Genomic DNA, 16492 nt, shown 5'->3' with positions numbered 1-16492 from the left:
TCTGGCATTAAAAAGGAAATGTTAAATGTGATTAAGAAGATGTTTTTACAAGAAAAAAATGCATTTATTACAAATAATGCCATAAAACTGTTATAAAATACAGTTTTAAAACAGTCAGGTCAGGTGAAAATGCCGTCAGTGAAAATCAGTGTTAACTGTGACTCGACACTTCGCAGTCACTCCACGGTTCTTCATAGCTGTGCAGGCTGACAGGCCAAGTTAAACTCACTGCTGAAGACAAAAAGGAACAGGCTTTCTGTTGCAGGTCTGAGTGTGGACAGCCTGCAGGCAGGAGCAAAGCAAGCTGAACCCTGCGTGAACTCCTCCATGAACCACTCTTTTACCTCCTCTGTACTGAGCTGCAGAGCATTTTTCGCTGTGTGTTTCATCTTCCCCCAACGTGAGTGCTTTAGCTGCTCGTTTAGTGCCCGCAGACATTAGGCTGTGAAAAGCTATGTGTCCAAATGGCCCCAACAACTAAGAGGGCTTTCAGACCCAATGTCTGACTGAATAAACCGACCTGCTGTCTGCTCTCGCCCTGGACTAAAAACCATCAGCGTGGAGTCTTTTGAGCCAGACACACAGACTCACACAGCTCATCTTGTTCCATAGTCGGATAACATGAGAGTGGATGAATAATAAACGCACGCCTCGTCTATTTGCATCACCTCAGCTGTTGTTTTACATATCAGACCAACAAATTCAAATTCACTTTAATAAAAGCATGCTTCTTTCCAATATTATCTTCATATAAGGCATGTGTTTAACATCTTATTTTTTACATGCAGTGTTTTTGTGTGTTTATTGATGCAAATTGATGATTAGTAAATCTACATTTTCAATACAGGATGCAATGAAGCAAGGGGATGCTTTCTAAAACAGCCCTGGAGTCAACAGACAGCTGTCCTAGCTTTGTTTCCTCGCAAGAAGGTAACAGGACCTACATTCTACCTGTGTCTCAGGAAACCAGGGATCCCTCACCCTGGAAAGCAGTAGCATTTGAAGGTGTTTACAGGAAATGTTGGCCATTTCTGCACAAATGTGAGGTAAAAAAAAAAAAAAAAGTATTGCAAACCTATTCAGGAACAGCTGAAACATACCAAAAAGAAAAGTTTTCCAGTCTCAGATTATGTAATATGGAATCCTTTTCCTCATTACATACCAAACCATGTCTATTTTTGTTTAAATGACTGCTCTTTTCCTACTTTTCGGACTTCTATGACAATCAAATAAGGTCAAGTTCATGCAGAAATACAGAAAATTCTAAAAGGCTCACAAATCTATAGTGAATAACAGCCATGTTTACACTTTAGTGTTCTGGACAGATGAAACATGCTGGCAATAAGATGTTAACTATTTCAGAAGTGCTTATAAAGTTGCAGTTGTTGACACTGGATGAAGCTAAGATCATTTAACCTCTCGCTAAGCTAATCTGAAGTAACCATCTCCTTGTTTTATTGTCTCTTGTTGCACATGAGAATTAGGAATAGTGCTGAAATTTGGACTGGTTTTATTAGATGAAAAAAGAAAATCAAAATCTTAAACAGATAGGCAGAAGAAAAACATGAGATATAGCAAAAATGCCCAGAAAACTGTCCAACAAGTTAGGCCGTCTACTAAAAACAAAGTTTTGATGATGTTCTGAAAGTGAAAAATGTGTATATTCCACTTTCAGTCCATATTCAGCTGTAGCAGAAGTACAGCATCCAGGTATCTGTAGAGGACTTTGTACAGCACCATATGATACTATATAAATACACTTTTGGACTCAAAGTAGGTTCTCAGACTCCTCAATTTGAGAAACCAGTGTTTGGTTATTTAAGTTGAGTCCAGCTCAGTGAGTACTGACAACACTGTTACGTTTTTCTACGTTAGAAAAACGTTTTTGTGTTATCAGAGACACAACTGCATTCAGCCGTAGCAAATATTCAGCATTTTTGGTAGTTTACAACTTCATTTTGAAAAAACAACACTGTCAAAATTCACTACGCAAGTATGTATCCAGTGGATGTGGTGAACTAATTGAAAGTGTACTTAAAGTATCCAAATTGAGACACGCTGTGAGGAGAAGCTCTGAGTGATGGGAAAGGGGTGGGATTAAAGGCTTTGCACACACCTGCAGGTGTTCCAGTCACACCCTAACAGGTTTAACTAAGACGGGGAACTGAGGCGAACGCCAGTCAGGCGCAGTCTCTGCGTGCCTACACAGAGATGTCAAATCAGCAACGGCAAGGAGAAGCATTTATGTGGGCTTACCTCTGGGTGCTGTGCAGGCATCACTCACTCGGTTTGAGTCACCGAGCAGGTTTAAATAATAAGAGCCTCAGCAACAGTTGCTACAGGCGTTCAGCCAGCATTCAATCAACTTACCCATTAATCTTTCATCCAGTAATTAGACTAATTCATGTCACAAAAACTAAAGAGAATTACTGAGTTTGACAGAAACATTTTGTCTACTTTTCATCCTCCACGAAACAAAAGACCTTATTGTCCACGTGCCAGTGTTGATTCGTCACACACTGCAACACTGAAAGGGCTTTTTTCTCTCTTTTTTTTGGACAAGGACAACAGAGCATGAAGTGTGTGATCTCTTAAATCCCCAAGCAAGACCTCGAGGCACCCCTGCTGGCTGCAAATTAACCTACTTCATACCAGGCTCCGAATGCAGCGTGTGTGATAGTGTGAAACTAAAAGCTCGTCGGAGCTTGTTTTTCATGTGTTTGCTTTCATTGAGCTGCAGACTGGACCTGGAGTGTTGCAATTACATTTGATGTTGTTTAATTAGCTTGATTAATAGAGGCAGCAACATGGGTAATCACGGAAGCAGTTCTCCAAACGTGAAGACTGGGTTTATCCATAAACAGCATGTAAACATTGTAAATGTTAATGTTATTAAATCACAATCCCGAGGTTGTCTGAGGGATCCCCCTTTGAGAACCACATATAAAGTAATGTGTATGTTATATATACTTGTGATCACAAGATGTCACTCCAGTTCAGGAAGTCTCAGCAACAGCAGTGTCAGCGTCTCCTGAAATAGCAAGCCTGTCCTGTCAGCCTCTCCTTGAAAACATGCATGACTGTGCTTTTGATTGCAATGTTTATGGGCTTTTCTATTAGCTGCTGCCTTTGAGGGTCACCACAGCAGATAATCTGCCTCCATTTCACTCTATACCTAACATCCGTCACACCAACCCATCTACATGTCACACTCATGAATCCCTACTCTGGCCTTCCAATTTCCTCCTGCCTGGCAGCTCTATAGTCACCATCATTGGTTCAGTACATCCACTGTCCCTCTGCACATGTCCAGACCACTTAGCCTGAGCTGTCCCTCTAATATAATAATTTCTGGTCACTCCCAGTGAAACCTTCAGGTCTGCCACCTCCAGATCCACCTCCTCTCCTGTCTCTTTGTCAGTGCTGCCGTCTCCAAACCACACATCATAGCAGCTCTCACTACCATCTTGTAAACCTTCACCTTCACTCTTCTCGCTACCCTTCTGTAACAAATCACCCTTGACACTCCTCTCCCACCCACTTCACCCTGCCTGCACTCTCTTCTGTCTGTTGCTTTGGACGGTCGATCCCAGGTATTTAAATTCACCTGTCTTCACTGCCACTGCTCCTTGTATCATCAGGCAATATGTTTTCAATCATCTTGCTATTTCAGGAGAGTACTTGGCACAGTGGTTAGCACTGTCGCCTCACAGCGAGAAGGTCCTGAGTGCAAGTTAAGTGCTAACTTTAACTGTCCGTAGGTGTGACTGGTTGTCTGTCTTTAAGCCCTTTCACAAACTGACAACCTGTCTCCCACCATATGGCAGCAGGGCTAGGTTCCAGCTTCCTGTGACCCTGAGTTAAAGAAGATGGATGGATTTGATTAGCTCCATATTTCTTGAGTGCATCAGTCTTCTGTTACCTTACACCTGTTTTGAGAACTTAAAGCACTCTGTATGAAGGGATGTTCTACACTGACTGTCCAATGGCCTCTCAGAAAAGGAGAAATATTGTATCAGGGTCAGTTTAGGAATTACGAAAAAAATCAAGATGAAGCAAAGTTTTGAATCCATTTTAAAGACATCATGCCGCTAATGAAAATGTGTTATTTGTTTTTATCTCAGAGATTATCTAGTAGCTCATGTTGAACATAGCGGAACAACTCCACATTACTTTTCTGTTTTTACAGTGAGGTTTCACTTTAGCTTCAGTCTATCCTGATGTTTTGAGTCTAAAAAGTCTTAAAAGCCACTGAATGGTACTTACACTAAACATCAAACAGTAGAAAGAAACGGTTGTGTGTCTAGCTTGTGAACGTAGTGCATTTAGCAGATAAAGAGCCAAATATTTCCTCAGGAAGTTGGTAGGGAGCAAAAATAGGTGGCATAGATGGCAGGTGGCAAACGCTCCCAAAGGCAACAACTTAAAGGTGTGTAAAACAAGTTTCTGCTGCCACCAAGTGGACAAAAGCAGTTACTAGAAGTTTGATTTTTTGTCACCTCACCTTTGAGTTCAGGAATAACAGTGAAATTCTGCACACAAACCAGTGACAGGAGCAATTTCTGCAGAGCAGCTGTGACTGTGCCAAAAGCATTTAGAGCAGTTAAACTGTCTCCTGTAGTAATAACGAGTTGTTTCACTACAGTTATAAAAACCTGATGTTTTTTTATGCTAGCAGTGCGTACTAATCTAAGCTCCTTGCTTGAACCCTTCTAAGGGGTCATATACACAGAGTTTCATTGAGGGTTTGTGGTTTTAACTGTAGTCTGTTGCATATTGAGCAACTGTGTGTTACATCCCGTCTAGCGGCCGATGTTATGCAAAAAAGTGATTTCCAATGTTTTTGTGTAATAATTATGTGTAACGTCTTTGATAAATTGGTAAATATATTACATTAAGGGGTTATATATAAATTTGTGATAGGAATGTTGTTTATGGATAAAAATGACTTAATATGATTTGTTTAGATATGTCTGATGCATATTTTACAGATTATAGGCCCGCCCTTTATAAAGGAGGAAACAGGGGAAATCACTTTTTAGCACAACCACAAGACATGGCATGAAAACAAAAGCATCCACTTCCCCGAGAAGCCACAGAGAAGAGGAAAAAGAGTGTCGTGTTTATTATTCAGCAGATTCACACATTCAGAAGTAGAGAATCCTCAGGGTGAGCCAAAGTCAGAACAACCAACAAACACAGAGCTGTGCATCAATACCAGATCAGATGACCTGCCTGAAAATAACAAACCAGAAAACATGGGCTTGCCTCCCTGGCCCGTGAAAACAGTTACAGAAAACAAAAGGCAGAACAGTGCTGCTTACTTGTTCTCTCTTGCTAGACAACTACAAGTCTCAATTATCCCTGCTGTGGCTGATTGAATCAAAGAGAAGCAAATGAGCCATGTTGGTTCCATATATAGGGGTGGTCCTCAGGTTGGAGCTGGTCCTCTGTAAGCTGTAGTGTTGCCACACTAATTATAGCCACTCCATTTAAATGCAGATGTCTTCACAAAACAATACACGAGAAACACAATACGGGTCTAACACAGAGCTTGCCCAGCAATTTAGATCTGAATTAAATTCATATTCATTGTCTAATCATCCAAGTATTTGCTGATGACATAAAGTTTCAGGTTGGAATAAAGGAAATGTTTTTGTCTACAAGCAGCTGTTTAAAATCAATTCAATTCAGTTTTATATATACAGTGCCAAATCACAAATCACAGTCACTTCTAGGCGCTTTATATTGTAAGCTAGAACTTATAATAGTGCATACAGAGAAAAACCCCAAAATCATATGACCCCCTATGAGCAAGCGCTTTGGTGACAGTGGGAAGGAAAAACTCCCTTTTGACAGGAAGAAACCTCTGGCAGAACCAGGCTCAGGGAGGGGCAGCTGTCTGCTATCCAGCTGTAGGTGGTCAACTTTAAGAAAAATGACAACAATTCCTTCAGAATGTGTGTCACAAGCTCTTCATGTGACTGTATTTCCTACCACCTCTTTACTTCGTGTGTTGCAGTTGTAGGCGCTGTAGGAGGAATGCTGTAAACTAATAATCCACCCAACATGCTTTTTCTCCTGTCAGCACAATAATTAGATTCTCTCAGACTTTAACCACATGGCCCGCTGCTATTTTTTACCTCTTCATGCTGCCTCAGATTTCTCACTGTGTAAAAGTTCAGTACTGTTCAGATTGTAAGCAATGTCCACATTGCTTTGATGCGCCATAAAACAGCAGTAAACACTGAATAGCGTACGAATCATCGTGTCTAATACTAGCCGCTGGTTTGTGTGGACCAAAACAGGTCTGACTGGATGCCACCTTGCTTTTTTGTACCTCCACCAATCAGCAGCAAGCAGAGTGTTTTCTTCCCACTGTAAAGGTTTTACACAATTGTGTCAGTTTTCAGTGAAAGGCTTCCTGTTTTCAGACAATAACTGCAGTTACTGACCAGCTGCTGTGTGATGACTTTGTATTTTAAACATAAACAGCAATTCAAAAAGCAGGAAGCAATTTCAGTGGTTTTTAAATCACAAAGAAAATATTGATGCACATCATGACCAAACAATATGTTTGGTTTTTGGTTGTGTGGTTGTCACACTGGATTTTCACTGAGGAACCATTTCCTGGTCTCTTCTTCTGTTTTATATTTTTATTTTTTTAGAAAGTCGAAATGTGCATTTACAGTAAAAGTACAGTAAAAACACATGTGGTTATCTACTCAGAGCAGCAATTTGAAGAGTATTTTTTGATAGCATGGAGAGTTAAAAGGTTATGGCAGTCACAATAAGCACATTAATACTTTAGTTATAGCCAAAATTGTGTTGTGTGAGATCCCACTGACTTTAATAAAGAGACCAAAATCCACCAAGTTCATCTTTGAGTCCATTTGAATGCTTGAAATTCACTCAAGGGACTGATAACTGATACTGAGTCCACAAGGATGGAGTGGAAAGCAGCCTTTGTCTCTTTAAAAAGCCGGCCTGGCAGCTGAACACATTCAATAATTCTTTGAAAAACTGAGATGAGGAAGTGGGAAGTTGAGTTGTGCCTGGTTCTTGTGTAGTACTTACTGTAAATTCATGCAAGGAACTAAAACACAGACATACCTGCAAAACAAGAGGACAAACTTTCAAGGACATAAAGTTCTTCAAACAATACCAAGCTTTACAGTAGTTGACTTAGTCTGTCTTTAAAATCTCTGATAATCTTTAACTTCTACACTGTTAGCCCTTTGTGATGAAATGATAAGGGAGTGGAATGAAATTCAATAAAGGGACATTGCAAACGGCATGTTTGCTTATTGTTGCTGGGTGAGTTTCTTTGAGAAGCTCAGTTCCTGATTAAGTAAGTGAATTAGAGCGCATGTGATTCTCTTCCTCTTTCAGTCTGACTCTTTGGCTACGCTGACACATCGTCTGAGAAAGGACAAGCTACGTCTTCCGGACGAACTGTTGCTTCAGGTAAGAGTGAGTGTGGGTTAAATGTATATGGCAGCAATGTTTTCTGAGTTGTAATGCTTAATCTCAACACAGATGGTGCAGGCAGTTAACACAGATCTCTCAAAGGGTAAAATCTGAAAGGGTACGTGGCTCCTCTACTGCAAAATAAGTTATATTTAGTCTCTCAGTGTGCTTTGGTTGTTGTTATAAGGTTTGACTTGTAAAGACTTGTTATCAGTTGAGCAAACTAGTGTTGCAACTCAGGTTAAGACAGATGCGGTTTGTATTGAGTGCATCATCTCTGAGTGTTTAAAACACTGAGATCTGCATTCAGATGAAACATGAAACATACTTGAGCCAAACGGACAACATTGAGGATGCTTTTTTTTCACTGGGTATAAAGAAAGGTTTTGGTTTCTAGTGTGGGCTGTAAAAACCAAATGATCTTCAATAAAACAACAAAAACAACCCACATTCTTCAGACAGACACACCTTACATTATCATATTTTAGACTTGCACAGAGTCCAGATCTGCCATCCACACATGCAGTGTACTAAAGTTCAAGCAAAGTCAGCAGCAAGAGTGAAGTATGAGTTAGAAACGGTCAGCTTTATTTTGGTGTAGTGGGGAGAATGACACGCTGTAGACAAAAAGCATGTAGCTGCTCTGGTTTAAAGCTGTATGCACATCTAGCTTGAAACACGCAGTGTTGGTAAAGATGGTGGACCATCTTTATGCCCTGACAATCAGCCTAGTTTGATATAGCTCAAGCTCACCCTGCTGACCTCTCAGGGGACATGTGGTTTCATGTGAAGCAATGACTGTTAGCTCTTTCAATGAAGCATGAAATAAACCGCTTTATACTTCTCCTCCACTGCATAGTATTTCAGTAATGTTGTATTTGTACATCTTCTTTAATTTCTTTCTTTCCAATCTTTCTTCACAATACTGCTCTGTCTTCTGTTGCTCTTGCATAAACAGGAATTTTGCTGATGTTCTTGTCCTTCTTTTCCAGCTGCTGAGATGTTCCTGTGCTGTTGGTTGGGTCTGGTGGCTCTCATCCCCACAACCTTAAGCACCAATCCTGGAGTAAAGGTCAGGCTGACAGAAAAGGGCATTGAATATGGTAAGGTTTGTGTAAAAATGCTTCATTTTTAGAAAAGCACTGATTTCTCCAGGATTTGTTCATCAGATTCTTTTTTCTTTGGTTTTTCTTAGGCAGGCAACTGGGCATGGCTGTCATCCAGCAGAAACTCGGATCAATCAAAATTCCAGACTTTTCTGGGACAGAGAAGGTGTCTCCGATTGGAAAGGTTCAGTATAGTTTGTCAAAGTAAGCCACCAGATTTTTTCTTTTACATGTGTTTAGATTCTGTAGCAAACTGTTATTTTGTCCTTTTCCTTCTTTAACAAAAACACATTCATTCCTCCAGTATGCACATAGTTAATGTGGGCTTACCAAAGTCTTCAGTGGATCTGGTGCCAGGGACTGGAGTCACACTGTCTATAGGTGATGCCTTCATCAGTCTGAATGGAAACTGGAGGGTCAAGTACCTGCGAATAATGTGAGTGATGTAACATTTCTTATATAGAGAAGATAATTTGGTTGCTTAAAAATATAATATCTGATATCCTTTTTATTTTACTAGAAAGGACAGCGGGTCTTTTGATTTGGATGTGAATGGTCTCAGTATCGCTACAACCATCTCCATCAAGAGTGACGAGACAGGCCGACCAGCGGTCAGCAGTGACAGCTGCTCAGCCACTGTTGGAAGTGCAAAGGTCAAGTTTCATGGTGGAGCGAGGTGAGAAACCCAGCTGTGAGGGAGAAGGGTTTTACTATTTTACTTCATTTTCTTGACAAATGGCAGAATTTCTCTAAATCCTGCTGTTATTGTTTTTGTTTGTCTTTTGTTAGCTGGCTGTACAATCTCTTCACAACATTTATTGATAAGGCTCTGCGCAACGCACTCCAGAAACAGGTGAGAGCAAATCAGCTACATGCAGCAGAAATCCAGCTCATGCAACTGACCAGAAGTGTCTGCTAGTGCACAGTGTCTCACATTATCTTTTACTCTGAAGTAAAATGAATAGATAACATAAAAGGTACATCTACAGATGTGCCAAGCTTCACTGTTGCTCATGTACATTGATTAATACATTTTTCCACAACTGCTCTTTTGTTTGAAACATTCACCAAAGGTTTAATTTTGAAATGCCGCTGTGAGCCTTTAATGATGACTTTCTTCGATACAAATCACTGTCTCCAGATTTCTTCCTGAAAATAAGGTTCTTCTTTTCACTACTTGCTGTTGCAGATCTGCCCCCTGGTGGCTGATGCAGTATCTGATTTAAACCCTCAGCTGAAAACTCTCAATGGTAAAGTATCCTGTTTAGTTAGTCAATCAGCTGTTTCACTGGTGATGAACATATGAGTGAGCTTCTGTCTCTATGCAGTCTTAGCCAAGGTGGACAAGTATGCAGAGATTGAATATTCCATGGTATCGTCACCGACTGTTTTAAAGTCCTCGATAGATCTGAGCTTGAAGGTAAAGAATTATGCAACACTACATTTTTACAGGAATCTAAAGATATCATTTTATTATTTTTTTAAAATCTGGAGCATTGTTTTCTGGGTCTTCTTTCTCAGGGGGAATTTTACAACATCGGGAAGCATCAGGAGCCTCCGTTCTCACCAGCGGCCTTTTATCTGCCACCCCAGAACAACAACATGTTGTACATCGGCATGTCTGCCTTTACTGTCAACTCTGCAGCCTTCGTCTACAACAATGCTGGAGTCCTCAGCCTGTCCATCACTGACGACATGGTAAACTGCTGCCTCCTGAGTCTCATACCTTCTTTTCAGGACATCAAACTGATCTCCAAACTTTCTCACTTTGTCGTGCCAGATACCAAAAAGCTCTCCAATCCGACTCAACACCAAAACGTTTGGAGTCATTATCCCACAGGTGACAACACAATTTGGTATATTTAAAGTATAAATGTTTGGTAGCTTGTCATCTGAATTTCTTCTTTTTTTGCCAGATTGCTAAGCAGTTCCCAGGTCTGATGATGAAGCTGCTGGTGAAGACAGTGAAAACTCCCACACTGACCTTTGACCCCAACAACGCAACAGTCCAGGCCACCACCACAGTGACGGCCTTTGCCGTCCAGCCCAACTCTACTCTGTCGCCTCTTTTTGTCCTGAACTTGGTAAGTTACCCAGCTGATATGATTTTAAATTGTCTTTGTGGTTTTAGAAAACCATCTGAAATGAACCACCATTGCCTTGACAGGAGGCCAGCGTGAGTGCCCGTATGTTTGTCAGTGAAATGAAATTGGCTGCAGCTGTCACCCTCAACAAGTGAGTTAACTGGCAAAGAAAAATAGGACCGAGAGGTCTTTGTTAAGATGAACATCACGTTCTAATTTAGTCTAATTTGCACAGAATGGATCTGACCCTGGACAAAAGTTATGTGGGAGACTTTCAGGTAAGAAGTGCGTTTTTATACAATAACAGTCTGAACCATCAGCAACTCAAACTAACCCTACATCTAACCTACAGGTGGGACCACTGGAAAATGTCTTTCAAGGGGTCCTCAAATTGGTGGTGATACCCGCTGTTAATGGTGAGTTCATCCTCACTTTGAACTCTAAAGAGGATTTTTCACCAAAATTTCCAAAAAGGATTTCCATTTGTATTTTCTCAACGCTTCCAAAGTCCTGGGGAATATTATACAAACAACTTGAAGGACCTACACAGAGCATACAATGAGCTTTGCAGACGAATGTTTAAATACTCGAGTTTAATACTGACACTGGGCAATGACTGTAACGTGGAATAACCACTCCTGACTTCACAGTTAATGATGTCTCCTGCAAATCGTTGTCATTACTTTTTACTTGAAAAATCTCTTGGGCCTATCCAACTAGCAAAATCCACATCTTCATGTCGAGCCAGTTTGGGACAACAGTAGAACAGACCATAAAAAGCTGCTGTGCAGACCCAATAGCTCTGCCAGGGTATGTAGTTGAAAACATTGGATAGTTATTACCAGTGCATTGAGTAAAACAGCCCTCCAGCAACGTACTGCCGATGTATATCCACTGTGTGGGTACTGGTAGGCACAACGTAGCAGAGACGTGTGTTTGTTTATTAAGAACAGGTCCTTCTTCTGTGGTTTAGTGCTGCTGTAAATGATGTTCATCAGCAAGATGCTGTGGCCACGTTGCTTATCTGTGCTTCTCGTATTCTTCTATTCTTTCTCTGTCTCTGTGCGACAGAGAGACGGGAGGCGCTGGGTAGCTTGGAGATTGTTTGGGATGAGTAAGCAGGGAAGTTGGATAGTGCAGTCTTCCCAATGAGCCAACATGTCGCTGCCATTTAGGGACTACCACACTCATTTCACAATGAATGAAATTCACCAGTGAACTTACTTTAGCACATTCCACAGTTCGCCCACTCTCACCTCATCAAACAGCCACAAAGGTTTTTGTGCTCGAATCACAAACTTTCCTCAGCAATCACCTTACTCTGGATTCCTGCAACTGATTCTTCTTCCTCCAAGTGAAATTGTAGAGTCACCGTCCCTGTTCTGATGCAGTGAAAGAGACATGCAACTCCCTATGAGAAAACCTTGGAAGAAAGATTAAGCCTAATTTAAATCTGGTCAAGTTTTTACTTCTAGGTGGAGTTGCAGAAATGTGTGATTGTAACTTGAACATCTCCATGACTGGATTGGATTTGTAAACTCACTGATTTTCCTCCTAAAGTGTATTTTAATTTTGTATTTCAGTAGATGGCAGTAGATCCACAGATTCCAAAACATGAACTCTGTAATACAAGTACTTCCTATTAACAATAGGCTACTTATAAGACTGTGAAAGTTGATCTAAAATTATGAATCTTACTTTACAGCCCAACTTGCTAAGGGATACCCACTGCCCACAATTGGAAAGATGAAGCTTATGAACACCCAGCTTGATGTGCTGAAGGTCAGAGATACTAATAATATGTTTAATAAGTTTGTTTAAGCATGTTTGTGAGCTTAGTGCTTTTTGTTTATGACATGAGATCTAATTAGAAATCTTGACATTTCTAAGAGAGATTTTTTAACTCAAAGCTGTGAACTGTTCCTTCTAGGACTACATCCTGATTGGGACAGATGTTCAGTTCAGCTGAACTGCACTCCCAAAAACTCCCAGGAGTCTTTTCTGCATTCTGGCGTCCTTCCATGAAGACACAATTACAGTCAGAGTACGATAATCTGGCAGAAATTCCACTAAAACCCCCAAAACAAAAAACAAACAAACAAAAAAACAAAAACAAATGAGAATGAGTATTACTTCTGTCTGATGACTGTTTGGACATCATTTGATTTTTAAAATATATATTATATATTTTCTATGCATTGATTTTGTCAACTTTTGTGATAGGTATATAAACAGTTGATACCGACCTAATCTTTTCTTCATTATGACCTGAAACCAGTGGCTGAGCCCATAAACTCATCAGGAAAGTTTGTACTGATGTCAAGGGTATGATTCAGTGGTCCATTTTGTTTAGGAAGATCCTGAGTGAGTGAAGTAACCTGGAAGTCTCTACATGATGGCCATAGCTTCAGAAGGGTTACGAACATTGTAACAGTTACAAAATAATCTAACACACTCACATAGTCCTGTTAAAGCAACATTTGGACAGGCATTTCACTTTTATTGTTACAAATTCAATAAAATCTGTGATAAAAAAAAAAAAAAAGTAACTTCCTGTATGCAGATTACTGAGGTCACTTTATTTCTGCTCTGTTTCATTAAAATAAGAGTGTTATTGAGGTGTGTGTGGTTCATCTCTAAATACTGATCATAGAAAGTTAGTGTTTTAAAAAAGAGTCAAGTTTGGGGGGTTTAGGTTTGAGCTAAAGCACGCATCCATTCTAATAACATCTCCACCTCTCACGCCAAATAAATAAACTCATATGAATAACTTTCACAGCCACAATACACATGGCATAAGGCCAGCCCCCCACTTCTATCCACAACTTTAAAAACTGTCACAATGGGAAACTCAGATGTGTGAATATGGACAGAAAGACAGAGACAAACCTCAGTTTTTCACTAATTAGCAGTTAATAAATTCACTGATCTACAATAGTTTTTATACCACTGTGTTAGCAAGCCTTACCTCCCTTTCTGACATATTTAATCTAAGTAATCGATAATGAGTCAGAGTCACATAATGAATCAAATATATTTACATATTCAGCACCAAACAGTTTATAATAATTATAATAATTATAATAATTATATATAAAAATATAAAAACTCAAAACAAATACATGTTTATTATGTAGTTCACAGAGGCAGGAAGCTTTCTGTCCTTCTCTTGGAGAAATTTGCTATTACATTAGAGCGCATTAGCAGGTTTCAAACTGCACTAACACACATATTACTGTGCATCGTGTTTTACCAGACATGTTTCAACAGGCATTCTACACTGTAAACAAAATCTGTAATTTACCAGAATTTTTTTATATATTTTTTTTCAGAAATTTCCTGTTATTTTTAAATACATGAAATATCATTGAATTACAAAAAAGACATGAATTAACATGTCGAATGTACAATAACGTGAAAAATTGCACCTGTAAATCAAGATGATTTATTTGCAGATGTTTTTGTAATTTTACATAGATTTGCTTGTTAATTAACTTCTATGTTGTGTAATTTTGTGTTGTTATGGCTGTGTAACATCAGAAAGTATTAATAGACTGTCAGTTGGTAGGTATATTTACAGCAATTTGCAGTAATTTCACAGTCTGTTTTATAATAGTCATGTATCTTTTGTCATTATTTCCCCTAAATTGGTAAAATTATAGAAAAGTAATAATAACAGAAATGCATATTTTATATTATTCTTAAAATAGTCACATAATAAAGTGAAGTGAGATTAAAGGCTTGCAGCATTAAAATACAATCAATAGCATTTTAACCCTTTCACTCATTGTGGTCACTATACAGTGGACAGCTATTCAAAGACTGTTTTTTTGTATTTGTATCAGTGTTGATGGTATACTTGCACATAAACCACTACATTAGACACTGATGTGCACTCGTTTGTCAATTTCATAAATTAAAACACGTTGTCCACCTAAGTGGACATGTAAAAAACTCTTTGAAAAGTATGCTTTAAATTTTTTTGTCTTTTTTTCATGCCTAAAGATGAATAAAAATACTTAAGAAAAAAATCTTGATTGAGGTTGTCATAATTCATGCATGACAGGTTTAAATATAACAAAAATTTAAATAAATTTTCTGACACTAAAAATATCAAAATATATTTGAGTTTTTTCAAATATAAAAATATCAGAAAGAAGTAAAGGTTGAAGTCAGGAACCATTCTGCAAACAATCCGCTTTTGGATTCTGCTTTTGAACAGGATCAAAGAGTGTAGGGCAATCACTCTGCACTGCAACGTGAAGACCAGTTAACTTTCAAATCCACAAAGATGCAGGGGGGAAATGGTCTTTACATGGAGAGGTCATTCTGGATTCTGGAACAATCACAGAGGCACAGTGTGGAACATTTCAACTCATTCAACAGTTTTATCTTTTTTCAAATAACAAACAACCATGGAAAAATTCAGGGAAGGAAAGTATTCACAATTTGAATCAGGTGAAGGAACAAAAAGGAACCCTACAAGATCAATCAGCTAAGCACTGTGGATGAGGCAGCATTCTGAAATTGTTGTTGTGAAACCAACTATAACTCATTTCAAAGGAGGACTAAAGTTCCATCATGAATCTGTAAGAAAAGTAAACCAGACTGTACCATTAGGCTGCTTACTGTACCACACTGTCTTTATCCCAACTTGGCCCTAAATCTCTATGACCAGTTATGGTGCATATACTTATCAGATGTGTCAGCTAACTATAAGTATTAAACCAACTCTTCCCTCTCATGATGTTGAGAGGAGAGTGGGTTTGCTAGCTAAGCAAATGCAGACTGAGGTGATGTTAGCGGTTTTAAAATACCTGCACACGATAGTTGTTCAGTATGGTTCAGAACCCAGATAAATAGAGGAAAATTGATGGAATCATTTAAAGTTATTACTTAACCTAACCTCTTTAAGCATAAAATAACACCTGTTGTGTTCACAGTCAAAAGTGACCGGCAATATTTTATTTGGGTATTTGATCAGTCCAGGATACGGTATATTTCTCGGTCCTGTGGTCACCTTGTGACATGTTCAGCTAAAAGCCCACCTTGATTCTCAGGTGGGGATAAGTCCAAGTCTTTGACTTGAATGTGACATCAGCATCAGCATAGCCATTATCTACATCAGTGGATTTGTCCTCATTAGTCATTTCTTGGTCTGGATTATATTCAACTTCTGACACTTCCCCCTCTAATCCATCTTCAGTGTCAGTTTCCTGGCTTCTCTTTCTCCTCACCAGTGTGGTGATCAAATGTGTAATCAAGAGCCTCACTCTATATCGACCTGCCACGGTGCTGCCAGACAGTGCTCTGTGAGCATGGCTTAGAAAACAACGAATCATTTCTATTAACTGGATTATTTTTGACCAGGAACACCAAGAGTTTAAAAATGCTCAATAAAATACACAAAATGTTATGCAAATTAATCAAATTTAGGTTGTGCGTTGACATCCTCTTTGTGGAGAAAGTCACAGAATCTTAAGTCTGTCTGATCAAATTAACAACACTTTTCAGACATAAAACTTTTAAATTGGTCAAATGTGACCAGAACACAACACAAGGGGGGCTAGTACAGGAGTAACGGCTCCCACCACTGACACGCTCTTTGCAAATTTCTCGTCACTGTTTTGCCAGACAGTCTTTCCCTGTTAACAGAAATTGTGTGAGCCTCCGATGTGTGATGAAATCAGGATGTCAGAGCAAAGCAGCCAGTTCTGGTATTCTCTGGGGAATTCCAATGGATACATGGTGCTGGGCTGCAAGCACAAGTCCCACTGCACGACTGACAGCGTTTGTTCTGTTCCTCATTGCACAAAGCAGCCGTCACTAGTC

General features: G+C 39.4%; 1 protein-coding gene across 2 annotated transcripts; it reads left to right on the top strand.

Moving 5' to 3' along the window:
• The first annotated feature begins 7339 nt into the window (after window positions 1-7339).
• Window positions 7340-13278, top strand: LOC146386460 (bactericidal permeability-increasing protein-like). 2 transcript variants are annotated; one of them, XM_084927518.1, is made up of 16 exons: window positions 7340-7467; window positions 8463-8573; window positions 8666-8780; window positions 8881-9012; window positions 9097-9252; window positions 9366-9429; window positions 9766-9826; window positions 9905-9996; window positions 10098-10274; window positions 10357-10416; window positions 10493-10660; window positions 10744-10811; window positions 10896-10938; window positions 11013-11076; window positions 12366-12442; window positions 12591-13278. In XM_084927518.1, the coding sequence occupies exons 2-16, from the start codon at window positions 8471-8473 to the stop codon at window positions 12627-12629; spliced, it is 1419 nt and encodes a 472-aa protein (XP_084783644.1). In that variant the 5' UTR covers window positions 7340-7467; window positions 8463-8470; the 3' UTR covers window positions 12630-13278. The 2 variants fall into 2 exon arrangements, with proteins under 2 accessions (XP_084783644.1, XP_084783645.1); XM_084927519.1 differs by lacking the exon at window positions 7340-7467 and adding an exon at window positions 7522-7588.
• Window positions 13279-16492: the final 3214 nt, after the last annotated feature.

Source organism: Perissodus microlepis, chromosome 5 (genome assembly GCF_051167445.1).
Source record: "Perissodus microlepis isolate ML-2025 ecotype Zambia chromosome 5, ASM5116744v1, whole genome shotgun sequence".
NCBI classification, from domain to species: domain Eukaryota; kingdom Metazoa; phylum Chordata; class Actinopteri; order Cichliformes; family Cichlidae; genus Perissodus; species Perissodus microlepis.
This window is presented reverse-complemented; position numbering and strand designations above follow the sequence as displayed.

Excerpts from the sequence above, each read along its gene's own strand:
- LOC146386460 (XM_084927518.1), top strand. The coding sequence starts at position 8,471 with ATGTTCCTGTGCTGTTGGTTGGGTCTGGTGGCTCTCATCCCCACAACC. Across the intron at positions 8,574-8,665 it reads AGAAAAGGGCATTGAATATG|GCAGGCAACTGGGCATGGCT; the intron begins GTAAGGTTTGTG and ends GGTTTTTCTTAG. Across the intron at positions 10,417-10,492 it reads TTGGAGTCATTATCCCACAG|ATTGCTAAGCAGTTCCCAGG; the intron begins GTGACAACACAA and ends TTTTTTTGCCAG.